Source organism: Leucoraja erinacea, chromosome 12 (genome assembly GCF_028641065.1).
Source record: "Leucoraja erinacea ecotype New England chromosome 12, Leri_hhj_1, whole genome shotgun sequence".
In the NCBI taxonomy this organism is placed as follows: Eukaryota; Metazoa; Chordata; class Chondrichthyes; order Rajiformes; family Rajidae; genus Leucoraja; species Leucoraja erinaceus.
Genome location: NC_073388.1, coordinates 44,129,420 through 44,146,019, shown reverse-complemented (window position 1 = coordinate 44,146,019; position 16,600 = coordinate 44,129,420). Strand labels below are relative to the sequence as shown.

The window sequence follows — 16,600 nt, the reverse complement described above, 5'->3', positions numbered from 1 at the left end:
AATGGCCTCCTCCTGCAATTATTTTCTATGTTTCTAAATAACCCTAACAATGCCTCCAAAGGCTGCTAAGAAAGAGAAATAATGCAGGATGGTGGTTTACAAAAATGGACACAGTTCCATCCCACACAAGGTACGTTTGTGTTCTATGTAACTAGAAATGGACAACAAATCCATGGGAATATGGGGCCGGCTTAGTGATTGGTGGGTGATGTTGGCATGAAGGTTAACATCTTCGGTGGGCAAGAGGCAACAATTTGTAAACTTAAGCCGACAAACATGACGATAAAAATACAGAAACATTCAACGCAACAATTTTATTGATATTTGTAACAATTTCAATCGCATTTACAACATTCGTTAAGCAGTGCAATTTAATAAAAAAAGTTTCTCCATCTACGTATATTGATAATTTCTCAAGTAAACACAGGCCATAAAATACCTGGGGGTTAAACTTTAACGGTGAATCCCAGCATGGATGCATTTGGAAAAGTTTATATTCAGCCTGAGAGTTTAGTTTAGTTTAGTTTAGAGGTACAGCACGGAAACAGACACTTCGGCTCATCGAGTCCATGCCGTCTAGCTATACCCGCCATTAGCACTATCCAACACACATTAGGGCCAATTTATAATTTTATCAAGCCGAATAGCCCACAAACCTGTACGTCTTTGGAGTGTGGGAGGAAACTGAAACTCCCGGAGAAAAGGTACAAACTCCGTACAGACAGTATCTGTAGTCAGGATCAAACCCGTGTCTCTGGCACTGTAAGGCAGCAACTCTACCGGTGGGGTTTGAATGGAGAGTCTCTATCTTTCATGGGATGGACGAGGGTGGGGAGAAGGAAATCTTGGACGTTGTGGATTGTTCCTCTGTTTCCCCACCTTGAGTGCAATACTCAAGGTGGCCGAGATGTACAACAGGTCCTTGCAGGTACCCGCTGAAGGCTTCAACTCATCGCTGAAATATGGTTAGTTGATCCTGACAGTGGAAGAGTGGAGAGAGGGAAGGAGAAACAAATTACCTTTTGGAACTGGGCGGCTGACTGGTAGGCTCAGGAGAATTGTCCTTGCAGGGAAAGTGATAAGCCCCAGCTAGAGAGAGTCAGAGGAGGTCCGATGCCCTTAGACCACCCACCAAGAGACCATTGGTTAGGCTGGGACTATCCCAACGTTTAAGAAACAGTTATGCAGGTACATGGATAGGACAGGTTTGGAGGGATATGGACCTAATGCAGGCAGCTGTGACCTGTTGGGCGGTGTGGGCAAGTTGGGCTGAAGGGCCTGCTTCCACGTTGTATCACTCTATGATTCTATAAATAACAGAAGCAGGTGTAGGCCATTCAATCCCTATGTCTACTCAATTATTAAATGTGGTCTTTTAGATCAACACCATTTGCTCTAACTCATCACGTCTCTTCATTTCCTGCAATATTATCATTCCCCTACCTGCAAGCTAACATTCAGCAAATGCAGTTTTCTCATTCTCACAATTCCAGTGATTTTTATCCTCCAAAGTCGTTTCTCATCTCCCTCTACTTACATCTCCTCCAGGCAGGTCACCTATACATTATTCACCCTCTCTGATCATTAATTCACTTGGACAACCTTGGTCTCCATCCTACCAAGTACATTCCCTTTGGTTTCTCCATTATCCATATTCTCTGCAACAAAACTCACGTGCTTTCTCTTCCTCAGTTTCCTGTTTTGCTGATAGCTCATCTGCCTGTAAGATTCTTTCTCTCTCTATAGATGCTGCCTGACCTGGTAAGCAGCGCAAGCATTTTTGTTTTTAAATCATTCATCTGAATGTGCTTAGTGCCCCATGACACTGATGGTGATTTCCACTGGTGTCATAGAGTCATACAACACGGAAACAGGCCGTTTGGCTCAACCTGCCCATGTGACCAAGATGCCCCATTTACACCTGACCCACCTGTCTTCTTTTGGCCCATATTCCACTTTAACATTTCCTATGCCCCTACCTATCGAAATCCCTTTCAAATGTTTAGTACTTGCCTCAAATTCCTCCTCTGGCAGCTCACGTCATATACCTACCACCCTTGGTGTGAAAAGGTTGTCCCTCAGTTTCCTATTAAATCTTTCCCCTTAAACCTATGTTTTTTGATTCTACTATTCTGGGTAAAAGACTCTGTGCATCTACCCTATCTATTCCCCACATTATCTCATACACCTCCATTAGATCACACCTCATCCTCCCACACTGCAAGGAATAAAGTCCTAGCCTGCCCAATCTCTCCCTACAGCTCAGGCCCTCAAGTCTTGGTAACATCCTCATAAATCTTCCTTGCACACCTTCCAGCTTGACAACATCTTTCCTACAGTAGGATGACCAAAACTGAACGCACTACTCCAAATGTGGCCTCACCAACATCTTGTATTATAGATATAATTAATTTCCCCTTCACCAGTAAGATTTGTAGCTGCTAACTGCACTCCTAACCATGGATTGTTTCAAAGCAATGAATAATCATGCATTCCAATTAACAGATTCATAAGAGAGGAGCAGAATTAGGTTATTCGGCCCATCACGACTCACGACTACTCTGCCATTCAATCATGTCTGATCTATCTTTCCCTCTCAACCCTATTATCCTGCCTTCTCCCCATAACCACTGACACCCTTACGAATCAAGAGTCTATCAATCTCCACCTTAAACATGCCCAATGAGTTGGACTCCACAGCCATCTGTGGCAATGAATTCCACGGACTCACCACTCTCTGACTAAAGAAATTTCCCCTCATCTCCTTTTTAAAGGTACATCCTATTATTCCGAGGTTATGGCCTCTGTTCCTGACCTCTCCCACTAGTGGAAACATCCTCTCCACATACACTCTATCCAGACCTTTCACTATTCGGTAAGTTTCAACAAGGTCCCCCTCATCCATCTCAACCCCTGCAAGTACAAGCCTATTGCCGTCTAACGCTCATCATATGTTAGCCCAACCATTCCTGGGATCATTCTTGTAAGCCTCCTCTTGTCCCTCTCCAATGCCAGCACATCCTTCCTCAGATATGGGGCCAAAACTGCTCACAATACTCCAAATGTGGTCTGACCAGTGCTTTATAAAGGTAGCAAGTGCTACCTTTTCCTGCAGTTGTGTAATGTGTGGTCAGTAATTGGAGTGTGCTGTAAATTGTGCATTTTACAGTTGTTGCAAGGACACTGTTGACTGCTTCAGTCATGGGGCCCCAACTACACACATCAGTAGCTCTGAGGTCCCAGATGTGGGCAACACTGAGTCAATGTATCTGGTTTTCCTTCCGGCACTCCGCAATACAAAGCGGCAGACAAACCCCCAAGATAAAATGGACCAGATTCAGAGCAAAGGACAGGTCAATATAGAACAGTGCAGCACAGGGACTGGCCCTTCAGCCCACAACGTCTGTGCTGAACACGATCTTAACTTAAACTAATCCCCTCTGCTGGCAATGTGTTTATGTGTTCCATACCTTTCCATTCCCTGCATAACCATATGCCTATTTAAAAAGCCTCATATATGACACTATCGTATCTGCCTCCACCACCAACACTGGCTGCACATTCCCATGCCCCTCTTGCTAAAAAACATGCCCTGTACATCTGCTTTAAAGTTTGCCCCTCTCATCTTAAACCTACTGTATGCTCTCTAATCGTTGACATTTTAATGTTAGGGAAAAGGTTCTGACTGTCGACTCCATCTAGGCCTCTCGTCATTTCATATACTGCTATTTCAATCTATCAGGTCGCCCCACAGTTTCCAATGCACCAGAGAAAATGATCCAATTTTGTCTTACCTCTCCTTACAACTAATACCCTCTGATCCAGTCAACATTCTTCTGCACCCTCTCCAAAACTTCCACATCCTTTGTGTAATGGGGCAACCAAAACTGCACACAATACTCTAAATGCGTTCTAACAAATGTTTTACAAAGTTGCCACATGAAAACGTGGATAAATCCTTTGCTTTTCTCAACCTCAAACAATGCCCTGGGAGCATCCTGATCCCCCAGGAAGAGCAGGGAGAATCATGGCTATAACGTCATGGAAGCAGGCCCTTCGGCCCAACTTTCCCACGCTGACCAACTTGCCTAACCGCCTCAACTTCCCTGCATCTCCCTCCAAAATCTTTTCAATCCATATACCTCAATTGATGGGGCCATGGAAAACCAGATTTGGTTTTGTACTCGGCCCCTGAAGAGGGCCTCAGATGCATACACTTGGTTCCCTAGATGAGAAAGCAGTGGCTACTTGACTACAGCTGGGACGGAGAAGGAATTAGAGAGATGCAGATGTTCAAATCTGAACAAACATATAATGGCATAGGATGAATGCACCTCAAATGCAGAACCAGCTCTAGTGTCCAACCAATTGGGTCAGCTGCCTTTACAGCCAGTTTTACATTTATACAACATTCAGTATCAATCGAGAGCCAATCCTGTTGTCAATTTCTTGAGGATTAATGGGAATGATCTCCCTCAGACTCAGTCACAGTAAAGTACAGCACAGGAGCAGGCCCTGCGGCCTATAATGACTGTGCAGAAACATAATGTGAAGACCAACTCTTATCAGCCTGAGATAGACACAAAGTGCTGGAGTAACTCAGCCGGTCAGGCTGCATCTCTGGAGGAAAAGGATGGGCGACGTTTCGGGTAGGGACCTTTCTTCAGACTGAAAGTAGAGGGGAGGGAACTGGAGGTAAGAAAAGGGCAGAAAAAGCAGGGCCAGCAACAGATGACCAAGGAAGGGTGGAGCCCATAGAGGCCCATTGTTGGCTGGGGAAGAGGTGATAACAAGGGGATACAAGGATACGAACAGTGGAACTAGTAGGATGATTAGAGTGGGGGAAGTGAGGGGGTGGGGAAGAGAGGGAATGTAGGAATTACCTGAAATAAGAGAAATCAACATTCATACCGCTGGGTTGTAAGACGCCCAAGGGAAATATGAGGTCCTGTTCTTCTAATTTGTGTGTGGCTTCACACTGACAGTGGAGGAGGCCCAGGATAGAAAGGTCTATATGGGAATGGGAAGGGGAATTAAAACGTTTGGGTATCGTGTAAAAATCAGCATCTGCAGTTCTTTTCTACACATCTTATCTGCCTACACATAATCCATATTCCTCCATTTTCTGCATATCAATTTTCCTATCCAAAAGTCTCTTTAAGGCCATTGGGTCAAACTAGATACCATTTTAGATGACAAAAGCCCTGAATATTATGAAGCAAAGATTATCTTTGTAGATAGATCTGATTTTCTTACTCCTTGTATTTCATGTCAATTCATTGCTTTTCCTTTTAAGCTGATTTTTCCTCAAGTCTTAGGTTCATTCATCTTCTCATCTAGTTTCCCTCATTTCCCTCCTGGCTCATTCCCTTCTCACTCTCCCTTTTGCCTGTCCATTTCTTCTCCTTCATTTTCCTCTTCACTTTCTTCACTCCTTCCTTTCACTTCCTCTGCCTGCACGTCCCATAGTCACTCATCGTTCTACTCACCTTCTTTCTCATTCTCTCTCTCGCTTATCACAGCCCACTCCTTCCTACATTTTCTCATTCTCTTGTGTTACCCTCTGCTGCTTTGCTCATTTTCATCTCTTTTTTTTTCAACTCTTCCAGCTTTCAATTCTTTCCCCCAAGGATGCATAATAACTGATTTTAGATTTGTATGTAAGTGTGGAGGGAAAAAAAATTAAAGTCCCTTGCGACTTGCTAATCAGGTTAGGTGTCTACTGAACAGTGGCAGTATTTATGATGGGATGGGAAGCAAGGGAAATAGCAGACAAAAAGATACTGATTTTAACCTAAATCTTTAACCTAAATCTTATTTCAAAATGTTAATGAATTGGCATATATTTTATGCAACTCCCTTGTTTAATACCAGTGTCTAATGGCTTTAGTTTAATTTAGAGATACGGCATGGAAACAGGCCATTCGGCCCAACGAGTCCACACTGACCAACAATCACCCGTACACTAGTTCAATCCAAAACACTAGGGATAATTTACAGAAATCAATTAACCTACAAACCTACACGTCTTTGAAATGTGGGTGGAAACCGGTGCACCAGGACAAAACTCACATGGTCACAGAGAGAACATACAAACTCCGTACAGGCAGCACGATCGAACCCTGGGTCTCTGGCGCTGTAAGGCAGCAACTCTACTGCTGCACCACTGTGTCGCCCTGTTTCTGATACACATTTCTTGTTCATTTTCTTTTACAAAGAGAAACATTGGAAAAATATTTTTTTTTTGGAGATTTTTGGTTAATTTCAACAACCAAATTAAAGGAAATTATCGTGTAAAATTATCATGGACCTTTATCCCAGCATGGAAATGTCCAACACTAGAGTGCATGGAGTGAGAGGGAGAAAGTTTAACGGAGATGTGCAGGGCAAGTTTTTTCCCACAGAGAGTGGTTGGGGTCTGGAATACACTGCCAGGGGTGGTGGTGGAGCAGATATGATAGTGGTGTTTAAGAGACTTTTAGTTAGGCACATGAAAGCACAGGGAATAGAGTGATAGGGATCATGTACAGGCAGACGAGATCAGTTTTACTTGGTACAAACATTGTGGGTTGTAAAGCTCGTTCCTGTGCAGTACTAAGTTCTAAAAACAACCGAAGGCATGCTTTCAGCTGGAATTGAAAACCTTTCTTGTTAATATAAAGGGATTCTGCAATGAACTTTGCTGCAGTCCTCAAATGGTTTTATCACGCCTGGGCCCACGCCTTCATCAGCCGGTTTTATTTTAACCCTTTGCGTGGAAAAATGTATTCGGAAATCCAATTTGAGGAAAACATCAGAAGAGTGGAAGGTTAAACACAAAGATCTGTTCAGGGAAGATTGTTGACCTGGTGCCCTTGTGTGGGATTTTTTAGCTGTAATTGCGACTGGAAAAATATTAAAGTCTACTCTTCGTTCTGAAAAGTTAGACACAAATTGCTGGAGTAACTCAGTGGGACAGGCGGCATCTCTGGAGAGAATGCATTGGTGATGTTTCGGGTCTTCTAAAGACTGAAGATCTGCTGACATCTGAAGAAGAGATGCTGCCTGTCCCGCTGAGTTACTCCAGCATTTTGGGTCTTTCTTTGGTTTAAACCAGCATCTGCAGTTCCTTCCTATACCTTTGATCTGCAAAACCAGGCTGAGGTGTTTAAAACATTAAACATATTGGCTGATCAAAGAGAAATGTTTGCAGTGCTCCTAGAACATAAAGCACAGGAACTGACCCCTCGGCCCACAGCATCCATGCCTAACCCGATACCAAATTAAACTCATCGCCATACAGCATGGAAACAAACCCTTCGTCCCATCTTGTCCATGCTAGCCAAGATACCCATGTAAGCAAGTCCCATTTGCCTGTGTGTTGGCCCATATGCCTCTAAACCTTTCCTATCCATGTACCTGCCCAAGTGTCTTTTTAATATTCTCTTCCTGCATGTGATCCAGATCCCTCCAGTGCCTGTGTCCATGTGCCAAAGCCTCTTAAATGCCTCTGTCCTATCTGCCTCCACCACTACACCTGGCAGGGTGTCCCAGCACCCACCACTCTCTGTGTAAATAACTTGTCCCATATATCTCCTTCATACATTGCCCCTCTCACCTTAAAGCTATGCCCTCCAGGATCTGACATTTTCATCCTAGAAAAAAGATTCTGACTGTCTACACTATCTATTCCTCTCATAATTGTATGTACTTATATCCAGCGTTCCAGAGAAAACAATCCAAGTTTGTCCAACCTCTCCTTGTAGCTAATACCCCCTAATCCAGCCAGTGCTCTGGTAAAAGTAGACTCGAATATCGCTTCAAATTTATTTTGTTCCTGCTAAATTTTTTAGAGGCTGTAAGCTAATTGGTCTCTGCAAATTGCCCCCAGTTTGTAGGGAGTGGATGAGGAAGTGGATAATAGAGAACTACTAGGAACAGGTGATCAATAATCAGCTCTCTGTGCCGAATAGCTTGTTTCCAAGGTGTACCTATTCATCAATCAACCAATCAACTCTGAATAATCAATTAACCATCCTTCTCAAAAAATCTTCTAAACTCAGGCAAAGAATATCACTCTTTTGAATTAATATTGAATTGAAATGGTCTTTTTAGCGTGGGAAAGGTTTAGAGGGATAGTGTCCAATGGGGACCATCTTAGATGGGGCATCTTGGTCGGCATGGACTAGTTGGGCTGAAGGGTCTGTTTCCATCTCTCTGACTATTGGAAATGGCAGAAAGACATTTTGAAAAGGTGCACTGCCGAAGAATTATTTTCACATGAAATACAGTACATTAATTCTCTCAACATTGGCACTGACAAGACAACACAAATCCCATTTAAACTGAATATACAAAATACTGGGGTAAACTGGTGAATCACTTGTTGGGGGCGTAAACTGCAAAGACGAGATTGTGCAAAAGGTTTGTGCACATGTATATCCACTCACAGCTGATACACTGAGCTATCTCTCGGTTAACATTACAATAATATATTGGTTGCGACAGCACACCTGACCATTACCAATTACATGGATACTATCTATAAATATAAATCAGCAGAATTACAGAAGCCAGTTTCCGTCATCGTCGACAGCCTCTTATTCCAAGTTGTGTCATTGGTTGTAATGGGTGCAGCCGGCAATAATTACTTGAAAGCCAGTGTGGTGTGAGTACATAGAAATGATCACTTCAGTGCAATCCGACACACACAAGGTGTGCATTCAGGTCTCATAGAGGCTACCAGTTCAAGTGTGAGTTCTGGCCAAGTGTCATAAAATAAATCTGGCTGCTTCCACCAGATGGGGCCGAGGCAAAGAACACCTAAAAGAGGAATAAAAGGGCAGAGTATTAATCATCGGGAAGACAGCCAGCCGATGTTTAAATGAGATCGCAAATAGCCATCATTAAAGCGCTGAAGCATTAATTGACCTAAGGTCACCATCAGCTCAACCAGCCACTCGCCCTTATTACATTTTATATTCGTCAGTTCATAAGTTCTAGGAGCAGAATTACACCATTTGGCCCATCAAGTCTACTCCGCCATTTAATCATAGCTGATCTATCTTTCCCTCTCAACCCCATTCTCCTGTCTTCTCCCCATAACTGCCGAAACCTTTCCTAATCAAGAATTTGTCAATCTCCGTCTTAAAAATATCCATCGACTTGGCCTCCATAGCCGTCTGCGGCAATGGATTCCGCAGATTCGCCACCCTCTGACTTATCTAAGACTCTATTCTTATTTATTCCTCTTGGGCACCGTTAATTACAACCTTGTCCCAAAGCATGGTGATTATCAACATTGCATTGTTACTGGATACAACCTGATATATATATATACACTGGGTAGGTTCACCATGTTATCTAGTCTACATCAATGGAAGTTGTCACCATGTCTCTGCACGACTGAAAGCGATACTGACATTTATCTCAAGCCTTTGATTGCCTCATGATGCTCCAAAGAATCACACAGCACAGGGGGAGTCCAATTAAACCCTCATTCCGAAGGCATGAGATTAATTTCACTCCCCCCTTCCTTTCCCCACAGCCCCACAATTATTTTGTTCACTTTCAAGAAACTATTTAATTTCACTTTGACCATTAACCCTGAATCTCCTGCCACCATTCTTTCAGGAATTCTTTCTATTCATGAGAGGAATAGATCTGGTAAACACACACAGTCTTTTGCCCAGTGTATGGGGAATCGAGAACCAGAGGACATGAGTTAAGGTGATGAGGAAAAGATTGAAAGGAAACCTGAGGGATAGTCTTTTTACACAAAGGGTGGCGAGTGTATGGAACAGGCTGCCGGAGGAGGTAGTTAAAGCAGGTACTATCGCAACATTTAAGAAACATCTAGACAGGTACATGGATAGGACATGTTTAGAGCGATATGGGGGAAAGGCAGGCAAATGGGACTAGTGTAGACGGGGCATGTTGGTCGGTGAAGGCAAGTTGAACGGAAGGGTCCGTTTCCACACTGTATGAATCTATGACTAAAGCATCGTGATTCAGTGTGTCAAAAACACATTTTTTTTCAGCGAATTTAAATCTACATCCCCTGATTTCCGATCCAGGGGGAAGTATCTCCCGAAAGATTCCAACAGAACACTTGACAATGTTGAACGGTTTTGTTAAATCTAACTCCAATAATGTTACTTTGAAAAGAATCCCACCTTCCCAAGAATCTTCACCTCAACATTGAGAATAGTGCCTTTCTTAAACTAAAGAGTTAAATGTAGAGGTAGAGGTAGGCGGCGCGACTCTCGTCAGCAGCGGCCTCTGCAGCCCGTCTGCGTTTTTATTATTTTTTGTCTATGTTTTTATGTAGTTTTTGTTATTTTTTGTTGGGGGTGTGTGTGTGGGGGGGGTTGGAGGGAAGGGGTAACTTTTAAATCTCTCCCTGCACGGGAGACCCGACCTTTTCTTTGTCGGGTCTCCGTTGTCGTTGGGGCTGCAACGTGGAGCGGCCTCCAACAGGAAGACCGGGGGCTCTGGTGCCGACTACTCACCTCACCGTCGCGGAGCTGGCCGAGTCCAGAGCGTGTGGAGCGCTGCTGCGGCCCGACCTCTGGAGATTCGGAGGCTGCAACTGTGGGTCTGGCGGACGGCGGCACCGGGAGCCCGCGGGTCCCTGGAGGGAGACCGCTTTTCAGGGCTCCCGCAACGGCGACTTCTCCCACCCGAGTTGCGGGGTCGAAGAGCTCCTGGAGCGGGGCTTGACATCACCGCCCCGCGCGGCTTGGAATGGCCGCGGGACTCTGCGAGCGCACGCCGGGGGCTCTAACATCAAGAACCCGGTGTGCGACCTTGCATCACCCGGCGTGGCTTTAATGGCCGCGGGACAATCGCCATCACCAGCCGGGGGCTTTGACTTTGACTCTGACACCGGGGGGAGAGAGTGCAGTGGAGAGTTAAGTTTTTTGGCCTTCCATCACAGCAATGTGATGGATGTTTATGTAAATTATGTTGTGTCTTGGGTCTATTTGTTTGTAATGTATGGCTGCAGAAACGTCATTTCGTTTGGACCTCAAGGGGTCCAAATGACAAATAAATTGAATTGAATTGATTGAGTTAAATGTAACAGCGAAAGCAAATAAAGCATGTGAGATTATTCAATGACAGGTACAAAGTGCTGGAGTAAACTCAGCGGGTCTGGCAGCATCTCTGTAGAAAAGTGGATGGTGGCGATTTTGGTTGGAACCCTTCTTCACACAATATGAGTATTCAATCATGTTTAAAGGCATAGAGAAAATAATTAAAGTGAACATTCAATAGGTGGAAAAGGGCGTCAATATCCAAATGGCATTTTAGCCCTTCCCTGCTCTCTATTGTTCATATTCGGTTTGCATAGTGATGCAACAGTTGATGCTGGTGCCTCACAGCTCCAGTCACACAGGTTAAATTCTGACCTCAGGTGTTGTATGGATAAGACTTTGCACGTTCCTGATCACATTAGAGATACAGCATGGAAAAAGGGCCTTTGGCCCACTGAGTCCACGCCGACCAGCAATCACCCCATACACTAGCACTATCCTACACACTAGGGACAAATTACAATTTTTTACCAAAGCCAATTAACATATGTCTTTGCACATCTTTGGAATGTGGGAGGAAACCAGCACGCCAGTGTAGGAGAGTGTTAATGTGCGGGGATTTGCTGGTCAGCGCAAACTCGGTGGGCCGAAGGGTCTGTTCCGCACTGTATCTCTAAACTAAACCAAACTAAACCCGGAGAAAAACCACACGGTCACAGGGAGAACGTACAAACAGCACCCTTAGTCAACATCAAACCCAGATCCCTGACGTTGCAAGGCAGCAACTCTGCCACTGTGCCGCCCCCTTTCCGTGTAAGTTTCTTCTTGGTGCTCCAGTTTCCTTTCGCACAACAACGATGTGCCGGTAGGTTAATTGGCCACGGTAAATTATCATTAGTGTAGGTTAATGTCAAAAAGAATCAATTGGGGCTAGTGTAGCTGGCTTCTTGGTCAGCATGGGCAAGATAGGCTGACGGGACTGTTTCTACACTGTATGACTTAATGTCTCTAAAAGGGAGGTGATGGCCATGTGTGAGTGGCGCAGCGATATAGTTGCTGCCTTACAGCGCCAGAGTCCTGGGTTTGGTCCTGACTGCGGGTGCTGTCTGCATGGAGTTTGTACGCTCTCCTTGTGACTGCGTAGGTTTTCTCCGAGTGCGCCGGTTTCCTCGCACATTCCAAAGACATGCAGGTTTGTAGGTTAATTGGCTTCTGTAAATTGTCACTAGGGTGTGAGATAGAACTAGTGTACGGGGTGATCGCTGATCGGCGCAGACTCGGTGGGCCAAAGGGCCTGTTTCTACACTGTACCCCTAAACTAAACAATCAATACAGGATATTGCCTAAACAATGCATTGATGATTAAGCTAATGAAGCAGAAACCTCTGCCCCAGAGAGTTCATTGACCAAGTGCATTAGCATTTCATTCCTTGTACCTTACCTTGTCATTCCTCTCACAAAGGAACTTCAGTTTCTGTGCCCTCTTGTGCATAAACACTCCATCGAGACGTCCATTCTCCACACAACGAAGTTCAATCGCTTTCTCTCCCCAACCCATGACATGATTTGACTGGATGTAGGCTACAAAAATAAGAAATAAAAACATAAAACAAAAATGTAAAAAAATATTCAATTTTCAGTGCTGTGACAGAAAGTTAATCATTTTTCTTTCCAGTTTGAAAACAACGGGCAGCACCTTGGTAAATTGCTGCCTTACAGCGCGAGACACCGTGTTGGATCCTGACCACAGGCGCTGTCTGCACGAAGTTCGTACATTGTCCCTGTGACCGTGTGGGCTTTCTCCAAGTGCTCCAGTTTCCTCCCACACCCCAAAGAAAGAGGGGTGTGTGGAATGAGCTGCCAGAGGATGTAGTTGAGGCAGGTACCATCGCAATGTTTAGGAAACATTGAGACAGGTACATGGATAGGATAGGTTTAGAGGGATATGGGCCAAATGCAGGCAGGTTGGACTAGTGAAGATTGGACATGTCAAGTCAAGTCAAGTCAAGTCAAGTCAAGTTTATTCGTCACATACACATACGAGATGTGCAGTGAAATGAAAAGTGGCAATGCTCGCGGACTTTGTGCAAACAGCCAAACAGACAAACAAACTACAAACAGAATCACATATTGTGGGCGGAAGGAAAAAGGGAAAAAAACAGCAATTAAAAAAAAAAGCAGTAGAGTGGTACAGTAAAAGTTAGTCCCTGGTGAGATAGGAGTTTACAGTCTTAATGGCCTCCGTGAAGAAACTCCTTCTCAACCTCTCCGTTCTCACAGCATGGCAATGGAGGCGTTTGCCTGACCGTAGCAGCTTAATAGGAACCTGAGGGTCGGTGTGGCCAAGTTTGGCCAAGGACCTGTTTCCATGCTGTTTGACTCTATGATAAACGACCAGATGAACAAATCATAATAGAATGCAGTCAACACCTCTTGGCTTCACTGCACATTTTAATATTTATGTGACTGATATTTTGTCCATTTAGATCAGTGACTAATATATAGGTCGGAAAGAATTAAGTGCAGAAGAAGAGCATCAAACGGTATTTTTAGTGTTCTGCTTGGTGTCCCAGATCTGTCAGTCCCTATATTCGTTCACAGACAAATGCAGCTGATTTCCTTCATGTTTCCTCTATCTCTGGGAAGGCTGGGGAAGGAAATATAAGCATTTTAAAACAGCTACTCTATTGGAAATATGACAAATTCGAATGCTTATTTGGGGACCAAAACTCCAAATATTGGTATTGTGTACCAAAATCAGTGAACAACTGATAAAGGCAAATAGTAGATATCAGCGTACAACAGTGAAGCTTGAAAATACCCAATGACTTGGCCTCCACGTCGTCTGTGGCAATGCATTCCACTGATTCACCACCCTCTGGCTAAAGAAATTCCTCCTCATCTCCATTCTGAAGGTACTTTTATTCTGAGGCTGTGCCCTCTGGTTCTGGACTCTCCCATTACTGGAAACATCCACCCTATCCATGTCCGCTCTATCTAGGCCTTTCAATATCCAATAGCTTTCAATTACTGGAAAAGGGACAAAGCTTACAATACTTTCTTAACCTAAACCTGTGATCATTTTAAAGTTCATATGTTTTTTTTAAATTCCAGGCTGAGGTCAGCATTAAGAAATATTTTCCAGACTGCGATCAACATGATCAGCTATAAGAAGTCCCAACTCCTATCTTCTCATGACTGTGAGCAGTTCTGGGCGCCATATCTGAGGAAGGATGTGTGGCATTGGAGAAATTCCAGAGGAGGTTTATGAGAATGATCCCGGGGATGATTGGGTTAATGTATGAGCTCTGGGCCTGTACTCATTGGAGTTTAGGAGGATGAGAGGGGATCTCATTGAAACCTACTGCATAGTGAAAGGCCTGGATAGAATGGACTTGGAAATGATGCTCTCAGTAATGGGAGAGTCTAGAACCAGAGGGCACAGCCTCAGAATAAAAGGACGTACCTTTAGAATGGAGATGAGGAGGAATTTCCTTAGCCAGAGGGTGTTGAACCTGTGGAATTCATTGCCATAGGTGGGCATGGAGGCAAAGTTATTGGGTATTTTTTAAGTGGAGATTGATAGATTCTTGATTAGTAAGGGTTGCAAAGGTTACGGGGAGAAGGCAGGACAATGGGGTTGAGAGAGGGAAAAATAGATCAGCCATGATTGAATGGTCGAGTAGATTTGATCGGCCAAGTGGCCTAAATCACCTCTCATGTCTTATGGTCTTCAGGCCATCAATCATTTTAAAGCCTTAGCAAAATTGATTCATTTGCTGGGAGCTGAAGTATGGAGTGAGATTGAACTGAAGAAGGTCAGTGCTGAGGGGAAGTATAGTGATGAGTTACTGGACCAGCAGCCAGGGTTCTGTGTCTTTAATCTACAAACAGTAGCTGCCCAAGCTTAACCTCAACCCTACATAATCAAGGTCCTTTCTCACCCGAGTCATTCCCTCTCCTCCCCTCTCACTTCAGGCAGAAAATACAGAGGATAGCAAGCAGTGTGTGGGAAGGAAGTGCCGATGCAGGTTTACACCAAAGATCGCCACAAAATGCTGGAGTAACTCAGCAGGACAGGCAACATCTCCGGAGAGAAAGAATGGATGACCCTTCTTCAGACAGAAAACAATGACGGAATTTATGACAAGCACTTGGTAATTGGTGTGCGAGGGGACAGAGGGCTAGTGACGGCCACACTTTGGAGAGTTGGAGTTAAAATAGTACAGAATGTTTGTAAGTAGTGCGACTCACTGTGGAATATTATTATGACGGGAATATCAAAGTTGATTAGTAACCTACTTAAAAATTCTGGCCTAAAAATCCACATGCATTGTGTCGCCTTTTCAGTGGTAGTTATACATTGTCCAGTTACTTCCCAAGAGGAATCCCATTGCAAACATTTCCAGGTCAGGTTGCACTCTACACACTTGAGCAGGCACTTCGAGTCATGAATCGTACTTGCACCAATGGCCCAATTTCCAATCAGATGCACAATGGGTGATTTAATTCCTCGGGCGTGAGGATCAAGGGCCGGCAGGAGGGTGAACCGGAGTATTGCCTCCAGCGCCTTCAAGGTCAGATGCGGGAGGCTTGCCCCCTGGGTCACAAAGATGGGCGGGCGAGAAGAGAGCAGGGACTGCGGTTTACAGGAACATGAGAGGAATAGGTCGGGTAGACGCACAGAGTCTCTTGCTCAGAGTAGGGGAATCGAGAACATAGGTTTATGCCGGCCAACCAGACTTTGAATAATGGTGTGAAAAATGGCAGCGCCCGCATGCGTAATAGATGCAAAATGAATTTCACTGTGCAGTTGCTCAAGTGACAAATAAAGCACCACTGAACGATGCCACAATATCGCATCAATGTCCAGGTCATAAGCTCACATTGTCCTGACCAGCACATGTTGTTGGAAACTTAGAACAATTGGATTTTAATATTGTTTCTCCCTGGGCAGGCCAGTAGTTTAGTTTAGTTTGTCATGCGTCACCGAGGTATAGTGAAACGCTTTGTTGTTTGGTGCTATCTAGTCAATAATATATGTGATTACAATCAAGCCGTCCACAGTGTACAGACACAGGATAAAGGGAATAATGTTTAATGCAAGATAAAATCTAGTAAAGTTCAAATAAAGATAGTCTGAAGGTCTCCAATGAGGTAGATGGGAGGTCAATACTGCTCTCTATTTGTTGATAGGACGGTTCAGTTGCCAGATAACAGCTGGGAAGAAACTTTCCCTGAATCTGTGCGTTTCCACACTCGTGTGCATCTTGCCTGATGGGAGAGGGGAGAAGAGGGAATGGCCAAGTGGCGACTTGTCCTTGATTATGCTGGTGGCCTTGTCGAGGCAGCATGAAGTATAGATGGAGTCAATGGAAGGGAGGTTGGTTTGCGTGATGCTCTGGGCTGCGTCCACAACTCTCTGCAATTTATTGCTGTCTTGGAGTGCAGTAGGGCAATGTTTACCTTTAGGCTTATTATTGTCATGTGTACCGAGGTACAGTGAAAAGTTTTGTTTTGCATGCTGTCCAAACAGATCAGCTACATCACACTTGAATACAATCAGTTCAAACTCAAGTCCAATC

General features: G+C 44.3%; 1 protein-coding gene across 1 annotated transcript in view; it reads right to left on the bottom strand.

The window, feature by feature from the left end:
- Positions 1-295: 295 nt before the first annotated feature.
- Positions 296-16,600, bottom strand: part of si:zfos-2326c3.2 (mitogen-activated protein kinase kinase kinase kinase 4) — a 280,480-nt gene continuing 264,175 nt past the window's right edge. Inside the window, exons 30-31 of the mRNA XM_055644013.1 lie at positions 12,457-12,596; positions 296-8,802 (exon numbers count right to left, since the gene is read on the bottom strand). Coding sequence (XP_055499988.1) covers positions 8,719-8,802; positions 12,457-12,596 — 224 coding nt within the window. The 3' untranslated portion in view covers positions 296-8,718. The remainder of the gene's footprint in view (positions 8,803-12,456; positions 12,597-16,600) is intronic.